Source organism: Sus scrofa, chromosome 2 (genome assembly GCF_054392235.1).
Source record: "Sus scrofa isolate SSC_HxYL_T2T_F1_AM1 chromosome 2, Sscrofa_HxYL_maternal_Yorkshire_Landrace_v2.0, whole genome shotgun sequence".
In the NCBI taxonomy this organism is placed as follows: Eukaryota; Metazoa; Chordata; class Mammalia; order Artiodactyla; family Suidae; genus Sus; species Sus scrofa.
The window spans coordinates 67,002,606-67,025,387 of record NC_139384.1 but is presented as its reverse complement, the minus strand read 5'-3'; the positions used below and the strand labels follow the sequence as shown (position 1 = coordinate 67,025,387).

Here is a 22,782-nt window from a genome sequence, read left to right as displayed (position 1 = left end):
GAGGTGACTCAGCCCACAAATGAGATCCCACCAGAACCCAGGTAAAAGAGGACAAAGGCCTAGAGACTTGTGGAGGGAAGGCAGAAACAACAGTGGTTGGCAAGAATGGCAGGAAGTGGAGGAACAAGGGCTGTGGTTCACAGGCAGAGGGAGAGGGCCAAGGCCAAGGCAGAGGAGTGGTGGGCTGGCCCAAGCTGCTTCCAGGCCCACAAAGAACCAGGTCCCCTTGAGACCTCCTGTGGGCAGCTGGGACCCTTAGCACCACCCAGACAAACCCTCCATCCATGGGGACCTGCAACCTGCAAGTGCCCTGCCAGTCAACCATAGTGAGTCCATGGTTCAGTGAGGGCCCACCAGGCCTGGGAGCCACGTTGAGCTGGCTGAGCCCTTTGGAATTAACTTTAATTGCCAAACTCAAGGTTAGCAGAATTCTGCAGGATTTAATGACTCCATCCATTTGGTATTTCAGCTCCCTTTGTTATCCACAGGAGGATGGTGGTTTATGAGGGGCAGCATCCATGCACACATGCATCACAACTGAGGATGCCTTGGCATGGTGAATGTGTCCTCTCCGCAGACCCACATCAAAAGAGAAAGAGGACACTGAGACTGCTGAAAAGTGCTCCTCACATGAGGAGGAACCAGCCTGAATTCTTCTGAGTGTATCTTCCACTGCAATCTCTCTGGAATGGTTGTCCTCCCCTCACCTCCATCTGCTTTCTGGTCTGGCAACCTAGCCACCTACCACTCTGGGGCCTGAGAGAGGGAAGACCAGAGTACAGGGAAGGCTGAGGAGATGGCCTTGGAGGAAAGGCAGTAAAGGATAGAAAGGGAACAGTCTGATTCTTTTGGGGCCAACTGTGGAATGCAGATGTTCTGGAGCCAGGGATCAAACCTGAGCCACGGCAGTGACAATGCTGAATCCTTAACCATGAGGCCACCAGGGAACACTTGAACAGTCTTGATTAAGTAGTGATTAACAGCCTGGGTTCCATTAGAAGCATGGCTCCACCTCAACAGGCATGTGACCTTGGGCAAAGGAAGCTCTCTGTGCCCATTTCCTTCCCTATAAAACCCAAGCAATACTTACCAGCCATGATCTCTTTGAGGAATAAATGAGTTAATATTAATTGTAGAGCACTCAGAACAATGCACTTGGTAAGCAATTGTTAAGTCAGTTTAGTGCTAAGAACATGGGTTCTGGCAAGCCAAAGTACATCTGGCTCAACGTCAGGTGAGACAGAGAGCCTTGCAAAATGTGGATAGTGACCATCTCCCTATCCCAAAACAGGACTAAGTAATTCATTTAAGAGCACATGGGAAGACAAAACTAGTTCTACAAAAAAGTTCCAAAGGTTAAAATGAATATCCCCTTAGCACACAGGGAATTCCTGAGCTCAGAAGGGAGGCCAGAGTTGCTCCATCAGTAAACTGGTGACACCTTTTCCACAACTCACCCACGTGGTTGATGAGCAGATGGTTTCTGTCAACAGTCATCTAGCCTAGGGTTTTCAAACCCACTAATGAAGTCAAGTTGGTGGGTCACAGGCACATCTCTTTTTTTTTTTTTTTAATTAATTGAAAATAGAAACGCTCAGGATAGTTTCAGGAAAAGTTTGCTTGTGTGGGTGTTTTGGGTGGCGGTGTTAAAAGGCATTTTCACTGGGGTCATGCTCAAGACTCCAGGAATCAGCTCTGCAATCTGGAGCACAGGGGCAGGTGCTGCAGGATGCCCAGGAAATGCTGCCTGGGCCAGCAGAGGGCACCCCACACAAGGAGGGATTACTTAGGGTCTCAGGTACAGACACAGCCTTCCTCTGTTCACTGGGAGCACAAAGTCACCCAGGGCCCCACAGCCTACCTCTAGAGAAGATTAGCAGTAGGGGAATGAAGACATGGACCCTCTCCACCTCCAAGCTTGGCCTTTTTTTTCAGGCCAGGCCCCTCCTCAGCTCTCCTATGCCTTTTCCCCCACTCCCTACTCTTGTCTTCCTTCCTTCAGCTGATCCACTTCCTCTGTCCAGCCCCTTCCCTTAATCCTCATTCACTTTTTTCTTTCTTCCTCCAGTCTTCAGCTCCTTTTCCACCTCTATTCCTTTTTGAGGACACACACACACACACAATTTTTCAGACAATTTCAGCCTTTACTTTATTTTTGAAAATAATTCTGTAGCTTCAACTTTCTTCCATGAACGGAGGTCAGGCAAGAAACAAAAACACGCGTGTTGCTCTTGAACCGTCCATCTGCAACCTAATCTGTGCAAAGGGGAATGCTTGGGGGAGAAGGGAAGGAGGCTGGGCTGATGGGTCTTGGCTGCTCTACCTCAAACTGAGAGGGCCTCCAGAAGCCATGGGCCAAGCCAGCATGAAACATCATCCTAGAGCAACAGGGGAAGGATTGGTTTTTAGAAAGGAAGGAATGGGGGACAGTCTGTTTCTTTGACAAGAATGAGAGTGGTGTCCCAGTACCCAAAGCTTTCCCTCACAATGGTAGATGAGCTGAGGTGAGATCTTGCTTTTCCCCTTCAACTTTTCATCTTAGAATCATGAATTGCTAGGCTGCAGGGAAAGAAGAGCTGATAGGAGGTCAGGAATAAAGGAGAGAGGAAGAAGTGAAGCACAGACAGGTGGCAGTAAACCCTGACAACCTAACAGCTCCACCTGGACACTGATGATGAAACCCCTTTGGTTAGTCTCATTTTGGCCTCTTCACATGATCCAGCCCATCCCCAGGCTCCAACTGTGGGAAGGTGTGTATGTGTATGGGAAGGTATCAACATACAGGAGGAGGGCTTATACTCTAGCTGGAAAAGCCAGGACAGAGAAAAGAGGCCTGGTCAAGAGAAAAGTTGCCAACCTCTCTGCAACTGTCATAGGAGGAAACCTATAACACGGAATTTTGTGGCCCGAGAAGCCAAGTCTTTCTCTACCACACAGTGGTTTCCTGCTTAATAACTGCCCCCCGACTTACCCCAGAAAGATTCCTTTGACCCCCTGGAGAACAGAATAACCCTTAACTATCATCTGTGCCCTTGAATGCCACTTGAAAACAGAAAAAAAAAAAAAAAAAAAAAAAAAGGATACATGGACCCAAGGGTGAAACACAGAGGATGATGCAGCCCAGGGACTGCAGTCCCATCTTAGCCCCTGATACATCAAGGAGGGGGCCCAGGAGGGACACGCAGGTGCTGCTAATTCCAGCTAGGATCATAGCCATCCCAGGTCTCAGGGGGAGCCAAGTAGACACGGCGGCCCCGGAATAAGAAGCTGACGATGCCCCGGTAGCCGGCCCTGGGGACACCAGACTTGAGGTCATCCATGACTCCCAGGGCCTTGGCGAAGGCCTTGAAGCTGTCCCTGCTTGTGTACTGCACCCGCACCTCCCCCAGCTCACTCCGCTCACTGGTCCTCACTTTCTCCACCTGCAGCAGGGGAGCACCATAGACGCGTGCGAGGAAATCCCTGTCATAGGCCTCCCGTCGCAGGTATGACAAGTCCAGCTGTGTGAAGGGCACAAAGTGCTGGTTCAGCTTGATAAACTTGAGGTGCTGGTCAAAGAACTGCCCATGGCTCACACCCTTGCGGCCAAAGGTCATCGTTCTGGAGATTTCAGGCCGAACACAGGCCCGGCCCTGCCGCTGCTCAGGCCGGCGCATCCAGTCGTCCCAGAAGGCCTTGGGCCACTTGGGCTCCAGTTCGGCCCAGAGCTCAGCCAACAGCAGCCAGCCAAGGCCAGGGAAAAAGTCTGTGCGGTAGAGCAGCTCGGGCTTGCTCGAGTCCACCATCTGCTCTTTGCCATTGTCATTCCAGGCAGACACACACCAGAGTGACGGGTCAGCCCTCAGTAGCGGGTATGTGGCTTGGAAGTACTCAAAAAAGTCCGGAGCCACCTCCAGATCATCCTCCACCACCACAGCCGCTGAGAACTTGAACTTTTCAAAGACCTGGCCCAGCGCCCAGCGGTAGTGACGAGCAATCTTATAGTAGCCCTGGAACTTTCGGTGGTCGGGTGGCACTACGATGTTGCTCAGGTCTGGCTGCCGGATGTGTGTGACAGCGCTGCCATAGGAGGCAATGACCTGGGCTGTCTCCTCATGCCCACAGTCCTGGCTGACGATGATGGGGAAGTGCTCAGCTGAAGGCCGGTAATGCAGCAGCTTGTCCAGGCACCGCCTGACAGTGCTGCGGTCACAGGCGATGACCAGGATGGGGATCACAGTTGGCGCAGAGGTCACAGGCACACGTGGTGGCACAGGGGGGGCCACAGTGGGTACCCTCCACCGCTGGCTCCACCTAGCATGGTGCTCCCTGATCTGCTGCAACAGCCCCCGCTGCCGCTCCAACTCCACCTCAGCATCCTGGGCCAAGCGGATCACCTCACGGGTGAGGCTGGCGGGGTCATCATCAAGGGCACTGTCTGAGGGCAGCCTGCCGGGCGCTGGGCGTGTCCAAAAGAAGAGGAGCAGCAGGGCGTTCCAGGCCACAAAGAGGATGGCGCCCCACAGCACAAGCCCTGCAGACTGCTTCTTCAGCATCCTGGCCCCCACGGGGGAGGCAGGCAAGGGTGGGGCTCAAGGCTGCCCTCGGCTTGCCTGGCTCACACCCCTGCAGTTCTAGGGATGCTTCCTCTGGGCTCCGGGATTAGGAAGTGGCCATGCACCTGAATAGAGGAGAGAGAAAACCAACCATCATCACAAAGGCATGGTGCTGCCCTGGGGTGGAAGAATAGGGGAGGCAGGTATATAGGAACAGATGAGAAAGTTCAGGACAGGGAAGGCCAGGAGGTTAACTCCAGAACTCTATTAGAAAAGAGATGCCCATTCCCTAATCTGGAGGGCTAAGGTTAATCTGTAAGGGAGAACAAGAATAGGATAACATGCTCCTGGACATTGGGGGTGGGGTGGGGGGCGGTTGTAGAAAGTGATATTGATGGAAAAGAGAAAGCAACCCACCTCCCTCTTCCCCGCCTGACAGATTTTGTTTCCCATCTTCCACAGTTTAGGAGAGGTGGGGATAAAAACATCTGCCTCATTCCTCAAATCAAACTGCCCAAAGATTACTGATTTTAAAACTCTAATATCACACCTTAGAGTAAGCCAGCACCTTACCTAAATAAGGAGCACCAGAGGCATTTCCACGAAGGTCAGGAGCAAAGCCAAGCTGCCCAAGATCTACACGACTATTTAACATTCTGTTGGAGGGATCAGCCCATGCAACTGGACTGCAGAACACAATTAAAGGCAGAAGTAGAAGAAAAGAAGCAAAACCATCTCAATGTGCTGATGCCGACACAATATGCTGGGAAAACGTGCCTATGAGAATCAGTGATAAATTCAAAAATCAGAGAATTGAGCAAGGTAGAGGGATATAAAAATTAACATGCCAAAATAAAAAGTCTTCATATCCACAAACAACTCATTAAAAAATGAAATGGCAAAAAGACAAAATAAAAAATAAAAAACTTAACAAGAAACATTCAAAACCTCTGTGAACCTATAATTCTTTAATTCCTGAAAGACACAAAGAAGACTTAAATATCCCTTATTCTTGGTTAGGACATCTCAACATCATCAAAAATCTAGATAAAAATACTTTTTTATGAAGCTATACAAACTGGCACTAAAGTTCACATGAAAAAATAAATAGAACATCTAGGAAAATGATGAAAATGAGCTATGAGAAGGGACTAGCCTTATCAGATATTAATACACTACATATTACAAAGCCTCTATAATTAAAACTATGTGGTGCTGGTAGGTAAGTAAAACAGATCATCCGAAGGAATAGGATTTAAACTCCAGAAATAGACACAACCACACAAAGAAATCTAATGTATGATAAAGGTGATATTTAGAATTACTGGGGCAAAAGAAAAATGATCTTATTAATAGTGTTACAACAATTAAGAGCCATCTGGGAAAAAAGTAAGATCTGTATACAAGAATAAATTCCAAGTGGAATAGACATCTAAATATAAGAAATAAAACTATACAAGTGCTGGAAAACATGGGTCAGTTCCTCTATAACCTGGGTATAAAGAAAAGCTTTCTAAATTTGACTTAAAATACAGATATAATAATAAATAGAACACTTTTGTATAGCTAAAAACACTATAAGCCAAAGTGAAGACAAATAACCAACTGCGAGAGAATATCTGCAACATACACCACAAATAAAAAACCAATACCCTAAGAGACAAAGAATTCTTGTAAAACTGAGAGGAAAAAAAACCAAAACTGCTTATTTAAAAGACTAAGGAAACACACAAAAAACAGAAACAAATACCTAAAATGGACCTTAGACATATGAAAAGGTGGTCCATTTCAATCATAATAAAAAAATTTTTAATTAAAACTATACAAAGAAAATTTCTCACTCACCAAACCTGGTAAAAATTCACACTTGCCCTTTTTTTTTCTTTTGCTTTTTAGGGCCACCCTGTGGCATATGGAAGTTTCCAGCCTAGGGGTCCAATCAGAGGTACAGCTGCCAGCCTACACCACAGCCACAGCAATGTGGATCCAAGCTGCATCTGTGACCTATGTATGCCACAGCTCAGGACAATGCTGGATCCTCGACCCACTGAGCAAGGCCAAGGATTGAACCCGCATCCTCATGGACACTTGTCGAACTTGTTTCCACTGCACCACAATGGCAACTCCTACACTTGTCCTATTCTTATAACAATGTCAATTGAAGAATAGAAGTTCTTAATTTTGATGATGTTCAATTATCGGTTTTCTTTCTTTTATGAATCATGCTTTTGGCTTTGTATCTAAGAAATTTTGCCAAAGTCACAAAGATTTTTCCCTATGTTTTCTTTTTTAGGTTTTATAGTTTTCAGTTTTACATTTAGGATATGATTCATTTTGAGTCTTTTTGTGTATACAGTGTGAGATATAGTACTAATGTCCTTTTACAGTAGTTTGGCAGTTTGTTAAAATGCTAAACAGAGAGTTACCATATGACCCAGCAAGTCCACTCCTAGATATATACCCAAGGGAAATGAAAACAAATGTCCATACAAAAACCTATATGAAATGTTTAGAGCAGCTTTATTCATAACTACCAAAAAGTGGAAACAATCTAAATGCCCATCAACATAAGAATATGGATAAATAAACTGTGGTTTACCCACAGAATGGAATAATATTCAACAATAAAAAGGAACATACTATTGATACACATAACCCATGGATGAATCTCAAAATAATTGTGCGAGATGCGAAAGAACATATACACTATGATTCTACTTACATAAATCTCCATAAAATACAAAGTCATCTACAGTGGCAGAAAGCAGATCAGTAGTTGCCTGGGGATAGGGGCAGTGAGGACATGGGGGGGAAGTATTACAAAGGGACATCAGGAAACTTTGTGGGGTGATAGTTTCATAAGTGTATACATACAATGAAACTTATCAAAATGTACACTTTAAATATATAAAGTTTTCTGTATGTCGTTTATACCTCAATAAAACTGTTTTTTTTAAGACATTATTGGGTCAAATGACAAAACTGGAATGTAGACAACAGATATATGTATCAGTGTTGACTGATAACCATACTGTAGTTATATAAAAGAATATCCCCATTCTTAGTGGATATATAAAAGGTATATCCCCATACCTTAATACACACTAAGGTAACTAGGGGTAGAAGGTCATGGTAAATGCAACTTCTCAAACGGTTCAGAACAAAAATATCATGTATATAGAGAGAGAGCAAATGGAGCAAAATGTTAATAGGTAAATCTGAGTAAAGGGAATGTCAGGATGAGCGTCCTTAAACCGTTTTTATTCTTGCAACGTTTTTATAGTTTATTTTCAGTAAATATATTTTCGAATAAAATTTCTTGAAGTCAAATATGGGGACACTGCTCACAACTCTGACTAGCTTCGTGCAATATGATCCCAGATGGGCACATCATTAAGGTGAACTTGGACAATCCATTTATCCTAAGCTCCTCAATCACTCAATGACATACATCATACATCTGCTGTCTGCTAGGCTCTGGGAAGGGACTGGGACAAACATCCAATAACAAAAAGGCATGGTCCCACCAACCACTTCTCTCTAGCAGACTTGAAAGGATTTACCACACCCTCCAAATCTGGGACAACTGCCATTCCTGATCAGCAGCTCTCTCCCTGGCACTCCTTTTGTTCTCAATACTTCACACCCAAAAGCTTCAGGTATGTGTTCTCCTGTGTTGGCTGCTCCATCCACCAGTTACCCTCTGCCTCACAGCCCATTTCTCTAATCCTAGCCAAAACCTCAGATCCTAGATCTCATCTCGGTGTTCCTGGGCTCTCGAGCAGGCACATCCAATAATTAAAGGATAAAAAGGCTGATCCTGAAGGGTCTCTAAGGGGAATGGATTTTCTCTCCTTACTGGGAGACTCCTGCAGCCCCTGCAAGCACTACCACCCCATGTCTTCCTCCTGGAAACCATCAACCCTCACAACTCCACAGCACCAGTCTTCTCAGAAACCTCAAAGTCCATTTCCGTTTTACTGTGTCATTACATTTTCATTTTATCAGTACTCATGTGCTAATCAGCGTTTTCTAGAAGAGAGGCACACATAGGTTTCTTCCTCACTCCCCTTCCTCAGGATATAGTCTCCTTCCCCAGGATATGGTCAATATTGGATCCCCTAATCTCCAGCGTCCTGCTTCCTGGCTAGGCAGGAAAAGTCTTTAGGTAAAGGGATGGGAGGAAAAAAAATGAACTCCATCAGCTGAAGTGTTGGTTTCAGGGCTGGAGGAGCAGGCCTGTCTCTGACTTATCAATGAGCAACCTCAGACCTCAGCTTGCAGAATGGTGGCAAAACTCCTCTCTACCCTTTAGATGACATATGAAAGCCTTCACTTAACTCAGAGTAGACATTAGAATTAGGTGGCCCACAGGAGTTCCCATTGTGGCTCAGTGGAAATGAACCCAACTAGGATCCAAGAAGACACAGATTCAATCCCTGGCCTCTCTCAGTGGGTTAAGAATCTGGCACTGCTGTGAGCTGTGGTTTGGGTCACAGATTTGGCTTGGATCCCGCGTTGCTGTAGCTGCGGTGTAGGCTGGCAGCTACAGCTCCTATTCACCCCCTAGCATGGGAATTTCCATATGCCGCACTGGTGGCCCTAAAAAAATAAAATAAAATAAATTCCTTGATTAATGTTTTATAGTTCTCGGCATATAAGTCTTTTACCTCCTTGGTCAGGTGTATTCCCAGGTATTTGGTTTTTGGGGTGCAATTTTAAAAGGTATTGTATTTTTGTATTTCTTTTCTAATACTTCCTTGTTGGTATACAGAAATGCGACTGATTTCTGAATGTTAATCTTATATCCTACTACTTTGCTGAATTTGTTGATCAGTTCAAGCAGTTTTTGGGTTGAGTTCTTAGGGTTTTCTATATATAGAATCATGTAATCTGCATACAGTGACAGTTTTACCTCTTCTCTTCCAATCTGGATGCCTTTTATTTCTTTTGTTTGCCTGACTGCTGTGTTGAATAACTTCCAGTACTATGGTGAGAGTGGGCATCCTTGTCTTTTCCAGATTTTAGTGGGAAGGCTTTCAGCTTTTCTCCATTGAGTATTATATTTGGCCAACAGGCACATGAAAAAATGCTCAACATCCCTGATTATTACAGAAATGTAAATCAAAACTACCATGAGATACCACCTCATTCCAGTCAAAATGGCCATCATTACAAATAACAAGTGCTGGCGGGGGTGTGGAGAAAAGGGAACCCTCCTGCACTGTTGGTGGGAATGTAAGCTGGTACAGCCACTATGGAGAACAGTATGGACGTACCTTAGAAAACTATACATAGAACTACCATGACCCAGCAACCCCACTCTTGGGCATATATCTGGACAAAACTTTCCTTAAAAAAGACATGCACCCACATGTTCACTGCAGCTCTGTTCACAATAGCCAAGACATGGAAACAACCAAAATGTCCATCGAGAGATGATTGGATTAGGAAGGGGTGGCATTTATACACAATGGAATACTACTCAGCCATAAAAATAATGACATAATGCCATTTGCAGCAACATGGATGGAACTAGAGACTCTCATCCTGACTGAAATAAGTCAGAAAGAGAAAGCAAATACCATTTGATATCACTTATATCTGGAATCTAATATATGGCACAAATGAACCTTTTCACAGAAAAGAAAATCATGGACTTGGAGAATAGACTTGTGGTTGCTGAAGGGGAGGGGGAGGGAGTGGGATGAATTGGGAGCTTGGGGTTAATGGATGCAAACTATTGCTTTTGGAATGGATTAGCAATGAGATCCTCCTGTGTAGCACTAAGAACTATGTCTAGTCACTTATGGTGGAGCATGATAATGGGAGAAAAAAGAATGTATATATGTATGTGTAACTGGGTCACCATGCTGTACAGTAGAAAAAAAATCTGTATTGGGGAAATAACAATAAATAAATAAATAAATAAATAAATAAATAAATAAATAAATAAAAAGATTTAGTTGGCCCACAACCAGAGAAGCGATGCAGAACAAGGCAATCTTCTCAGTCCCTCTTCAGATTATATTCTTAGCAAAGTCTATAAACAGAGAATGGCTGACGGCTCCCAGGAAACAGCTATCCCAGTCCTCCACTAAGCCCATAAGCCCTTGTTTTCTACCCTACAACCCTTTTCCACAAATTCTCAAACAGAACTTGCTCTTCTTGCCATAAGACAACATGACACACCTATTCCCAGGCTCTACCCCTTCTCCATACAGACTCACACACAGAGTCCCCATACCATTTCCTACTGCTTCTCCACATATTTATTCTCCAGGACAGGATCCTCCACTCTGTCTAGAAGTCAGTAGTGTGTGAATACACAGGTGCACACACTCTCCAACAACCGGTCGTGCCCCAAGGGATGAGCAAGTCCAGAAGGCCAGCCGTTGGCCAGTGGGGCCCATGAACTCATGCAGGAAGCACTGCTCTGAATCCTAACATCAGGAGGGTATGGCAGTAACAAGGGTAAGCCAACTAACCCAGGGAAGTGTATGGCATCACTTTGAGTTTTTTCGTATCACTGAGACTCAATTTTCTCACCTCTAAGATGGAAACCATAATAGAATACCTCATTGGGTTGCTGTGAGGATTGTGTAAGATAATCCACATCAGGTGTTTAGAATAGTGCCTGGCATATGACAACATAAATGCTAGCCAGTCACTGGTTTGTCCCCTCTCTCACTGGCTTTCTTTGCTCCACTATAGATTCCTTCTGGGCTCCAAACACTTGAGCTGGCCTCAAGGCCTCTGCATGTGTGTGTATGCCTGGTCTGCTCTTCTCTCTCCATAACATGGTGTGTTCTGAGTCATATCTCTGCCAGGACACCTTCCCTGATGTCTTAAGACCATATAAGGTCCATGTCTCCCTCACAACCATCAGCATCAGCACAACTCTGTGCTCAACATCTGTCAATTCCCCTCAGCTACAAGCTACTCAAAGATGGGGACCTGCTCCCCCAGTTCTGCCAAGCTGCTATGCTAGGATCCTTGATATTCAAGAGATTTCCCTGAAACCTAAAAAGTGACTTCCGAGTAGATGGCACATACAATCCCTTAATGGCAATTCCCAAGTAAAAAACAGAACTTTTCCACAGTCATTTGGCCTAACCTCATTTGAGGAAACCTGATCTAATGCGGGGCTACTTATAGTCTTTTATCCCATTCATCCATTTTGCTACAGAAATAAACATGTTGGATTATGATATGCTATTCCAACCTTACACACATCATAAATGTCCCTTTTTTAAATGCCCTTTTTTTAATCTTAAAAAAAATCACCTTTTTCAAATCCAAAAAAAATTTAAATTCTGAAACACATCCAGCCCCCAAAATTTCAGAATTAGGAAAATGGAAGAGAAAGTTACTCATTCGCTGCTTTTATCTCATTCCAAGACCTCGAATTCTTTAACCTGAACTCTCTTTCCTTATTTGAAATGCTCAGCTCTTCATGTAGCTTCTTAGCTGGTCTACTTATCACTAACCTTACTTCCCTCTAAGCAATCTTCCTAAGAGCAGCAGAGCATCCTTCTTAAAGTACACTCCTGGTCACAACACTAACATGCCTTAAAAACCACCAGAGGCTGCCACTGTCCCAAAACTCAAACTCATTATTATGACACACAGAGCCTTCACGACAAACTGATTCAAACATCTCTTTTCAACCTCACTTCCAACCACTAACCCTGTGAACCAGGTACCCTGGCCTCAATAGGCTATTTCCCCCAATAAGTACACTTTATACCCTACTATCTTTGTTCCAGCTGGTCCCACATCCTGAAATATTATCCAAAGCCCCACCTGCAAGCACCATACATTCTTAAGAACAAGGTTCAGGTGAGTCCTTTCCAGGCAGAGCCACACGTAACTCCCATTGTACTCGCTCCACACTGTAACAGAATCTGTGGCTATACTTACCTGGCTCTCACCTTACTCCTAAAAGGGTTCTATAACCTCTAAACTTATCAAAATATGGTTCATACAGCCCGGCACATGTATGAAGTTCAAGTAGCTATATGAAGGAATGTTTGCATTATTACCTTAATTGAGGAGAAAGAAGACCAAACCAGCAGCCTAACAGTAAAAGATTACATTTCCAAAGATCACTACCACCTATCCCATTCTACATGCCCTTCTTTCAAATTGACAATGACACTCCTCCTTCTAGAGCTGAGGAAGCTGACATCTAAGTTCTCTCTCTTTGATGATTATGTGACAGAGGAAGTGATGATTATGTGACTTATGGGACTTGTTCATGAAAGGCAATACAGTTTAGTTTCCACTTGGTGCTCTCGAGATTCCTGCTCTTAGAACCCAGCCACCAAGGCAAGAGGAGGCCTAGGCCCCATGGATAAGATACCTATAGGAATTCCAGCTGACAACTACAGCTAAGGTCCAGCTGACAGTCAGCATCAGCCACTAGACAAAGGGAGAAGACCTTCCAGGTGATTCCAGCCCCAGCTATACCTAACTGCGACTGCATGAAAGACCAGAAGTAAGAATCACATAGCTGAGACAAGAGTAAATAATTTCGTTTTTTTAAGCCACTAGGTTTTATGATGATTTGTTATGCAGTGATAACTACCTGAAACAACGAGTAAAACAGAATCTAAGTGGCACTGATAAGAAGGGCAAGTGTTCCTCCTGCCCTCTATACTCAGACCCCAAGTCCAAATTCTGAGGGCCTGCCCCTACTTATATTTCCTTCCTTATCAGGTATCTACTGCTGAATTAAAAAAAAAAAAAGGTAGCTTAAAACAAGAGCAATAATTTATTCCTTCTCAGTTTCAATAGGTCAGGAATGTGGAAAAGTGGGGCACATACATGATGTCTGGGACCTCAGCTGGAAGACTCCTCTAAAGGCTTATTTTCTCACATGATTGCAGGGTGATGTTGGCAACAGCTGAGATGTTAGCTGGAGTACTGGCTGGAACACCTCCATGTGGCTTCTCCACATGCCCTATTCATTCTCTGAACACAATGGCTAAATTCCAAAAGTGAATGTCCCAAAAAAGGCACAAGTCAGGTGCAACTGTATCCTTTTCATGATCCAACCTTGGATCACTTCTGACTTACTCACAGGTCAGGGGTATCAGGAGTTGCTGCCTATACTTGAGGGAAGAGGAACACAGACCCTCACCAGCCAGTGGGGAGGAGGGTAATGTCCTACTGTAACAACTGTAGAATAGGTGTGGCCATTTTGGGAAAATACAATCTGTCACATCTTCCTTTTCTAAAATAGAGCAACAGTCCTTAACCTTGACATGAGTCCCTAATGTTCTGCTTTATTAATGACATTTGCCTGCAAGGCACAAACTCAGACTGGTTTTGTTTTGCCAGAGTATTCAAAACTCCTTCAGGGGAAGTTACACAGTTGGTCCACAACACCAAGTACAAAGATATCTGCTCTGTGGTGGGAGTTGAGGAGTGAGCCTTTTAGAGAATAAAACCCTCAGGATACCCTATGCAGGTCCCACCAACCCCTGTGGATCTCAAGTTTCTTCCTCTGAAGAACTGCCCATGAGTTGTTTCTTTTCTAACACTGATGCCTATGGTATTCTCCAGCCAGTTCTCTCTCTGTGGCAAAATGTTTCTTAAACAGCAAGAGAACACCAGATAGTCAACTTCCCATTGTGAACAATAATAAAGAAGTCTTATTTAGCTTTTAGGAAGTATGGAAGCTTAAAGAACATTGGCAGACCTTCTCTTCTATCTTGCTTAGTACATTAAAAGCACTGCCTAAGGAAAACCAGAAAGTATAGAACACACCATAGGTAATGGAGATCTAACTGAATTACTTTCTGGTTCATTATTAGACCTCTGTTAGACTCTTGTACCATGTATCAGGATCCATAATTTCAGAAGGATGGAAGAACTGAAAGGGAATCAAAGAAAATACACTAAATAATTCAAACGCTTAAGGGAATAAGACCTAGGAGGGACGGGATGCAGGTTATTCATACTGGAAAAGAAAAGGCTAAAGGGAAATACGATGCTAGTGCAGCAAAGAGCATGAAGGCCTAGGAAAACAAGTAACCCCGGGCACGTTACTTGTACCTTGGCTCCTCATTTGAACAAGGAGAAAGTTGACTTGGATCATCTCCAAGGTCTCTGGGCTCTGATGATGAAAAGGATAGTGACATTTTCTCCAATGTCTCAAACAGAAATTTAATCTGTCACATATGCCACTGAGCTAAGACACATTACATTACTCTCTAACCCGAGAAAAGGACAGAGAATGAGGATATAGGAGAGCTCAATGGTCTCCAGCAAGGAGGTCAGGCAGAAGTGATTCACGATTGGAGGCAAAGGTGGGGGTGGGGGGTGTAAGCATCTAAGAGAAAAGGCTATGCGGTTTATAAAGTATCATAAACGACAGAAAATAAAGTTGGACAGTATCAGCCAGTGATGTATGCAAAGTAAAGGCTAATTAAACACATCACAGGGTCAAAGATTAACCAAGCCTTCTCCGAGGCTCAATGTTCAGTAGACCAGCCGGCCACGGCCTCTAGGCTTAGAGTTTATAAGATGGGGGCTCTTCACGTTTCAGGGGCCCCCTAATCCATAAACATTGGCCAACAGGTAAGAAAAAGTTTCCTTGACAATGTACACATTTACACATTGAGTCAATTCTTCCTCAAGGCTGAGGAGAAAGAACCCCTGGTAACTTGTGGAAAGGATGCTGGCGTAGGGTCTGGGGAGAGGCCACCTCACATTTCCCTCTAGCGATCGCAGCTCTACCAGGCCCCCACACCCACGTCGCCCAGCAGCTGTTTCACAACCGTCCCTCAACCCGCGGAGCCCGTCCTCTTTCCAACAGCTGGAGGCCCGGGGATTCCGAAAGCGCAACGCAGAGTTCCACTTTCCGGCTCGGGAGGAGGCGCGCGTCCGGGACCCGGGACTGCCCGGGCCAAGTCCCTCCCGCTGGGGCTCGCAACCACTGGGGCTGTCGGGGGACACGAAGGGTTTCTCAAGCAGTGACCCGAGCCCCCAGAGCGCCCTCTCCGCTCCCGAGGGGCCTCCCTCAGTCAGATCTCGGTCGCCTTCCGGGGACAAGCCACAGAACTGAAGGTTGCTGGCCTTCCCCGGCCCCTACTCACCAACTCCTTCCAACTTCCCGGCCCCGAACTTGGCCCGCCCCGGGGCGTGGGGAGCCCGGTGCCCCGGCGCGTTCCAGGCGCTCGTGCTGCCTGCACCTTCCGCCTGGCCGGCCCTTCCTGCAGCGCGCGGGGGCCGGACCGCCAGGCGGGCAACGTGGCCCTTCCCGGGGTTGGGCGGGGCGGAGCGGGGCGGGGCGGGGCCGGCCGAGGGGCGGGGCCGGCCGCCCCTACCCGCCCCGGGCCCCTTCTTCCGTGCCCGCCTCCCTTGCCCGACCTCTCAGGACGACTCGCGGTCTGAACGCCCCAAGTTTTCCGGGGTCCCCAACTTCGGGAGATGCTGTGGAGGCAGCTGTTACCATTGGGCCCTTCCCTGCTCCCAATCGCAACTAGTCAACCCAACTTGTTGATACCCGTGAACCCAACCCCACTCAACCCACTCCTGTCCAAACTTCCCTAGCCCCAGAGCCCAGGTAGGCCGAGCAGCCTACCTCAGTAGGGCGATTCCCAAAGCCAAGGGTCTGGGAGCCTGTTCCCCCAACTCCTAGCTTCCAGGTGGGAGGAGCCCGGGGCCACAGAGGGGGGCTGCAAGGGTGCAGGGAAGTGAGAACAGGAACCAGGGTGCCAAAAAGGAAGCCACGGAGGAAACACCTGCAGCCAAAATCAAGAAAAAGCAGGCTGGAGGCTTTCGGTTTGTTTGTTTTTTTTCCTTTCTTTCTTTCAGGGTGAGGAATGAGAGCTGTTAGTTCTTAGTACAAGAACAGAGAGAGACAGACCTTTCCCTAAGGTAGACTCAGCAGATCTAAAAAGGAAAGGCCACAATTAGGCCTTTGGTAACCCTATGAAAGGCGATGGGGGAGGACCCTAGAAAAGCCTAGATGTCTCTATCTGAACCTAAGAAGTGAGGGTGGGGAGTTAAGAACTACTGGCTACTCCTGCTGATGGCTTTCATGAGAAGGACTGAGTCCACAGCTAGCTAGTCTACCATGTGATCAGAACACACTCTTCCGGCACTGGCACCTGCCCCAATCCATTTCCCTCCTTGTGTTCCAGAGCCTAGAGAAGGCCACAACTTTGTGGTATGTGGTTACTGACTTCACTCACTAACTTATTTCTAGGTGAAAACTAGGAATTATGCAGGGTTCTAGAGAAACAAAGGCAGGGTATGCCACAATTTCCCTGCATGGGAGTGAGAAGCTAAAATGAAATTGCAGAGACCTCCACATGCTAGATACTTCCCCACACACCATGCCCTCCTAACAGATCCACAGAGTACACACAGTCCCATTTTACAGATAAAGAGATTGAGGCTTGGGTTAAGTGCCAATTTGCTGAAGGTTATAAGACCTAATGAGGGTCATGGCCAAGTTTTAGACCCAGTTCCAGCTTCCAAAGATGGCACTCATTCCCTCTCCTCACACAGCCTTGGGTACAAATGCTCTTTGAGATAGCTGTATGTCCAATGGCAGGTACACAGTGAGACAGCAGGAAAACCCTAGCCCTGAAAGAGAAAAGAGCTGACATCTCAGTGAGGCTGGACAGTGTGTGTGTCCAAGGTCTCCAGTTTTAGCTGACTATGTGGATTGTGACAGGAGATGGGAGGCCAGGCTCACGTGCCAGCCAGCACCCCATATTTCTGTAACTCAGCACTCTAAGCTTTTCTTTTCTTTTTTTTTTTTTGGGGGGGGGGGTCTTTTTCAGGGCCAAACCCGCAGCATATGAAGGTTCCCAGGCTAGGCTAGGGGTCAAACCGGAGCTGTAACCTCTGGCCTATACCACAGCAACACCAGATCCAAGCCACATCTGTGATCTACACCACAGCTCATGGCAACACTGGATCCTTAACCCACTGAGCAAGGCCAGGGATCAAACCTGTGTCCTCACGGATACTAATCAGATTCGTTTCTGCTGAGCCACGACAGGAACTCCTAAGCTTTTCTTCATGAAACAGATACGGAAGGCCTACATATTAATACTCCATGTCAAGGCAAAAGAGAAAACCATAAAGTTTTCTAAAAGTGTAAGAAGTTGGGAAACACTATTTGTAGATCCAAGACATCAGGATGGAAAATCACTAAGACAAAGGACACAATGCAATGGGATGCTGAAAGGTGGGGAAACCAACTAGCCCATGAGATATCAGATTCCCGCCTCGACCAATAGTCCTTCTCTATCAAAGGCTGTTCATTGGGGAACAGGACAGATGACTCTGTACCAAAACTCACACCCCATCAATATAGTCCTCTGTTTAAATTCCAAGGCTCATAGGAAAATCTAAGAGTAGAAATTCCCTGACTATAAAAGGCCTCTCCCAAAACAAAGGGCCTGGTTTGAGAATCAGGATGAACTGAATTCTTGGATGGAAGCTAGAGAAAACATTTGGTCTCAGGGGCAAGAAGCCAGGATGATGAGTGCCAAATTGACCTGGGAAAAAAGGCCCCAGGATCTTAATAGAGGATTCATGGAGAGGGGTTATGGGGAAAGAGGGCAGAAAAAAGGAGCCAGGTACCTGAATTTGGGAAATGAAACAAGGATTAGATTACATGAAAATGGAAGAAATGGGAATATCTGGTCCCATCAACTCCTAAAAGAGTATTAGAAAGATAAGGAAGTGAAAACTGTTCCAAGAAACTATCCTCCCATAAACTATGCCCAAGATACCCTGAACCTTTTTATAATTTGGAAAGAATTATAAAATCTGTCTGAACTTAAGACAGATGTTGGCTTGAAACCATGAGTAGAAGTAAAAACAAAGTTTTAAATCAATGATGTATCTGTTTTCCCCTCCCCTCTCCTCTCAACAGTCCCACTCTCCATGGAGACCCAGAAACTCAACCTATCAATATTAAAGAAAAAAGATGAACACAATAATCACTGAGCAATGTCTGTGAAATGGAACTTTTGGTTAGCCACCTACAATTCCTTTTGGAAGAAAGAGGGTATAAATGAATCAGTTACACCACATACAAAACATTTGGCTTAAGTCTATCATTGGTCCTGGCTAAGTGGCTGGACATCCACTAAGTGCCGTACCCTGGCATACCAGCACCCCTGTAAGAAGGTGCCCCTAATGAGAAGGCCGATGGCTGTCTTGAGAGGACTGTCTCATGGAAGGGTTGGGCAGAGGACAAGACTATTTATTTCCTTCAGTGGCGACAACAGGCTAGAGGAATTCTGGCTCACTCTAGGGAGGAAACGTCTTACCAGAGAGGCTGTCTGACAGGGCACTTGAGTTCCCCTCCCTGGAGGTTTGCAGCAGAATCTGGACGGCCCTTGTCAGGTCAAATACTGTAAAGCAGTACAGCAATCACAGCATCTGCCACTCCACACTCAGGCGAGCCCTTCCTGTTCAGGGCTTCTGTAGCTTCCCCCAAACGTATCAAACTGGGAGAATAATTCCTGCTCTGTTCTCCTCAGAACAATGTGGTGACGAAAAACTGACACAACACACAGCCTGGACACTTCACATAATGTAAGCACTGTACAAATACAGCACAAAGTCTGTAGTACTTCAAGTGTTTCAAAGCACTCATAGGCCTCCCAGGCAGGATGAGGCTGCAGAGGCATTCTGGGACCATGCATCCCTGGGAGATCACTATGATCCTGGTGTCTAAGCAAAGACTAGTACCAGGAATTTGCTGGGCAGAGCTGGGGAGGTGACATGCCACCCTGAAATCCATACCTTCTAAGGCAGAAGCCTGGCCTCAAAGGGGCTACCCCAGGCATTAGACTAGAGAAGGAACATCTAGGGCCAGTCTGCCTGCCCAGCCCTCAGGCCACTGGGGGACTCAGGGACTCCTGTGGCAAGGAAGGAAAGAAAAAAAAAAAAGAAACTAAGTCATAAATACATGATTTTCAGCTTGGAAATGACCTCTGTTAGTGCTGCCAGTCTCCAGTGAATGTGACGCACAGGTGTTACACAACTAGTGAGAGACAAAGAGATGCTAAAAGCCAAGCTTCCTACCCCTTGCCCAGGCCACCATACCCCACTGTCTATCAAAATTCCCAACATGCCTCCTTTTTGCTGTTTGTTGTCACTGAGAAAAGTAGACATCTTGGCATAGGTAAATTGGAGTTCAAGGAAGGAGCAAGCAGGAGTTAAGAAGGTAACCATGAGAGGTTCTGCCTCAAGTGGGAAGAGAGCCTGTCTAAAAAGTGGCAGTCTGAAAAACACTACCTTAAAGAGCAGGATAGAAGACCAGGATATGGCATAGGAAGGAAAGGCCCAGTGCTAAGAAATGGAGCTCCATCTCCTAATCAGACACTTGGTCCTTGAAACTTACACTGCTATCCTGAAGAAATACACTTGCCAAGCTGACTGGAGAGCTCTGAGAATCGACAAGGTATCTGACAGAATACCTCAATTTCAGTTTTCCTTGAAGCCATAAACCTTTGCCACCACTTCATTATCTGAGATATTGTTAACAGCCACAAGATGAGAAAAAATTCAGGGCGGGCTTTTTTTTTTTTTTGGTCTTTTTAGGGCCACACCCTGGGCATATGGAAGTTCCAAGGCTAGGGGTGGAGTTGGAGCTGCAGCTTCTGGCCTACACCAAGTCACAGTATCTCGGGATCCCAGCTGTGTCTGTGACCTATACCACAGCTCATGGCAACGCCTGATCTTTAACCCAGTGAGTGAGGCCAGGAGTGAGGCCAGGAATCGAACCTGCCTCCTCATGGATGCTAGTCGGGCTCGTTATTGCTGAACCACAACAGGAATTCCTAAAGCAGGCTTTTAATTAAGGACAAACAAGGCTTTTGCCAGAGCATTAATTCACTAAAGGAACAGAACCCTTAATACAGAGTTTTTATCTATGTAACAACTATACAATTGTATCAAGCAATGGCAATGTTATGGTTTTATATGTACATGACCCTGGATACTTCTCAAATCTGATTTCACTTGTTCCTTGTTAACAACCTGTGACGGACTTGAAAAGTTAATTATCCCCATTTTGCAAGTAAAAAGAACATGGCAGAGCTTAACCGACATATCTAGGTGTACACACTAAGAAAGGCAGGGCTAGAGCACAAATCCTGATTCTCAAACCTGCGTTCTGTTCCTCTGCTCTTTCCATGAGGTTTCACTGCCTTCACTTGATTATAGTGGAAGGAAGAGAGACAATTTAGGAAGTTATCTAGATCATCTCCTACCTGCCCCCATCAAGATAGTGTATTCAGTTAGCTCCCCAAAACACAGCAGCCTACTTCATCCTGGGTAATCCATTCCAGAGTTGTACTTAGCCCAAAGTGATTTGGAATCCTATTATCTCAATGTTGAAAAGGCCCCTACAGGTAATATAATCCAATCTCCCTTCAGAGGCCTAAATTCTTTTCATGTTTTCCTTGGCCTAACCTCACAACTGTCATTGCTCACAATCCCTTGCTAGGTACTCCTCCTGCCTAGGTAAGGAGAGACTGTGAATAAGCCTGCAACCCATGAGAGTCAAGGAGAGGTGAAGTCTCCTTGTTTGGCCATCGGGGTATGACAGCATCCCAAGAGTTACTCTATCCCACACTTATTGCACAGGTGCAGCAAGATATCAAGTGGAAAATGAGACGGGAACCTTACCTTTCTTCTCTTCTCTCAGCTGCTCCTCTGGAGATCATCAAACTCCCATCCAGTACTCCATTTCCAAAACTGGGAATCCCAAGTCAGGTACACCAAACAAAGTGCAGCTTCTCTCCTCATAGCCAGGTCCAAAGTCCATGGCTGAGTGGACTCTGAGGGGGAGGAGTCTGGGGGGGAAGGGGTATGTCCAGGCCCCTCCCCCCCCACTACAGGCTTCAGCGTCCCTCCCAAAGGTCTGCTACATCCCTTCATTCAGCTGGTTTATTAAGCCCAGAGTCTGGTGACAAGCAGATCCCAGGTACTATCCCATCTCTTGTTCAGGGAGGGGAAGTCATCCACTGTGAGCACTGGCCAGTCCGTCTTCTGCTCAGGCTCATGAGATGAAACAGGCCTTAGAACCCGCATGGCCCAGGAAGCTGATTTCTGAATCAACCTGCAGAATATGTAAACATCATGACACTCTCTAATCTATTATATATCCAAAAGGATTCCTAAGACTCCCTACCTAAATTAAATTAAATTCCTTTATTCTATCATCAAAAACTCTTCCCTAAACACTCCGCAAGGTTATACCTACCTCACTTACATTTTGCAGCCCCAAACTCAGTCACCTCGTAAATATATATACATGTTTAAGGCTCAGAATAAAGGAGAGACAGCACACATTCCCACTCTAGAAAAGTAACCAAAAGAACTGCTGTGTGGAGACTGTCTTCTAAGAAAGACAGAAAAGAACATCCTCCAGTTTTCATCTTAGTGCCAGACACTAATCGCCCTACATCTCTCAAGCTTCTTAGGGTGTAGAGTGTTTAGTCGGCCAGTTCTCCCGGTATGAACTAAATCCATTCCAGACCTAGACGCTGGCACCTTCTAAAAACATTCTTTGCTCCCTTCCCTGCATCCTCACCTCCACCCCCAACTACCAAAACTGTGCAAGTAATGTAATACCCAATCTCCGTCAAACTCCTTCCCGGGGCCATTCCTGGGAGCACTCTCTAGAAATGTTGAGGCCCGAGTCCTACCAGCAATAGCCCCAGTGATGTCCCAATTTTTCAATCCGGTAGCCCAGCCCGGCTGCCCCCTCCGTTCTAAGTTTATTCCTAAACACACACAGACACACACACACACACACACACACACACACACACACACACACGCGCGCGCGCGCGCGCCCTTGCTTCCTGTAGGGGCGTGGCGTCCACAAGAACGCCCCCCACCCAGCCAAAAATTTAACTCCTCCCACCCTTCTCCTCAGAACCCCGTGCTCGGTGTTCACAGGGAAAGGGGGGGTGACAACGCGACCCTCTCTAGACTCTGACCCCCTATTCCTCCGCCGCCCAGACGACCCTCGCCTTATCTACGCTGGGGTGTTACCTGAATCTCGCTCCCCCCGCCCCCAACTTCAGCGGGGAACTGAGGCCTCCCCCCAGGTCCAAATCCAGGCCCCAGGATGGGTCCTCACCGCCGGCCCAGGCCCCACCCCCTCGACCCCCGGCGGCCGGGCCCTCCCCTTGCGCTCCTTTCCCCCTCCCACCACCCACCACAGCCACTTCCGCCCTCCTCCGGAAGTGAG

The 22,782-nt window shown here is 46.3% G+C and overlaps 1 protein-coding gene across 20 annotated transcripts; it reads right to left on the bottom strand.

Moving 5' to 3' along the window:
* Positions 1-2,123: 2,123 nt before the first annotated feature.
* MGAT1 (alpha-1,3-mannosyl-glycoprotein 2-beta-N-acetylglucosaminyltransferase) lies at positions 2,124-22,695 on the bottom strand. Of its 20 annotated transcripts, none has more exons than XM_085009820.1 (5): positions 22,158-22,411; positions 21,787-21,882; positions 21,210-21,642; positions 5,109-5,312; positions 2,124-4,660 (listed from the first exon to the last, which is right to left on the bottom strand). In XM_085009820.1, exon 5 carries the CDS (start codon positions 4,533-4,535, stop codon positions 3,192-3,194), a length of 1,344 nt encoding a protein of 447 aa, XP_084865946.1. In that variant the 5' UTR covers positions 4,536-4,660; positions 5,109-5,312; positions 21,210-21,642; positions 21,787-21,882; positions 22,158-22,411; the 3' UTR covers positions 2,124-3,191.
* Positions 22,696-22,782: the final 87 nt, after the last annotated feature.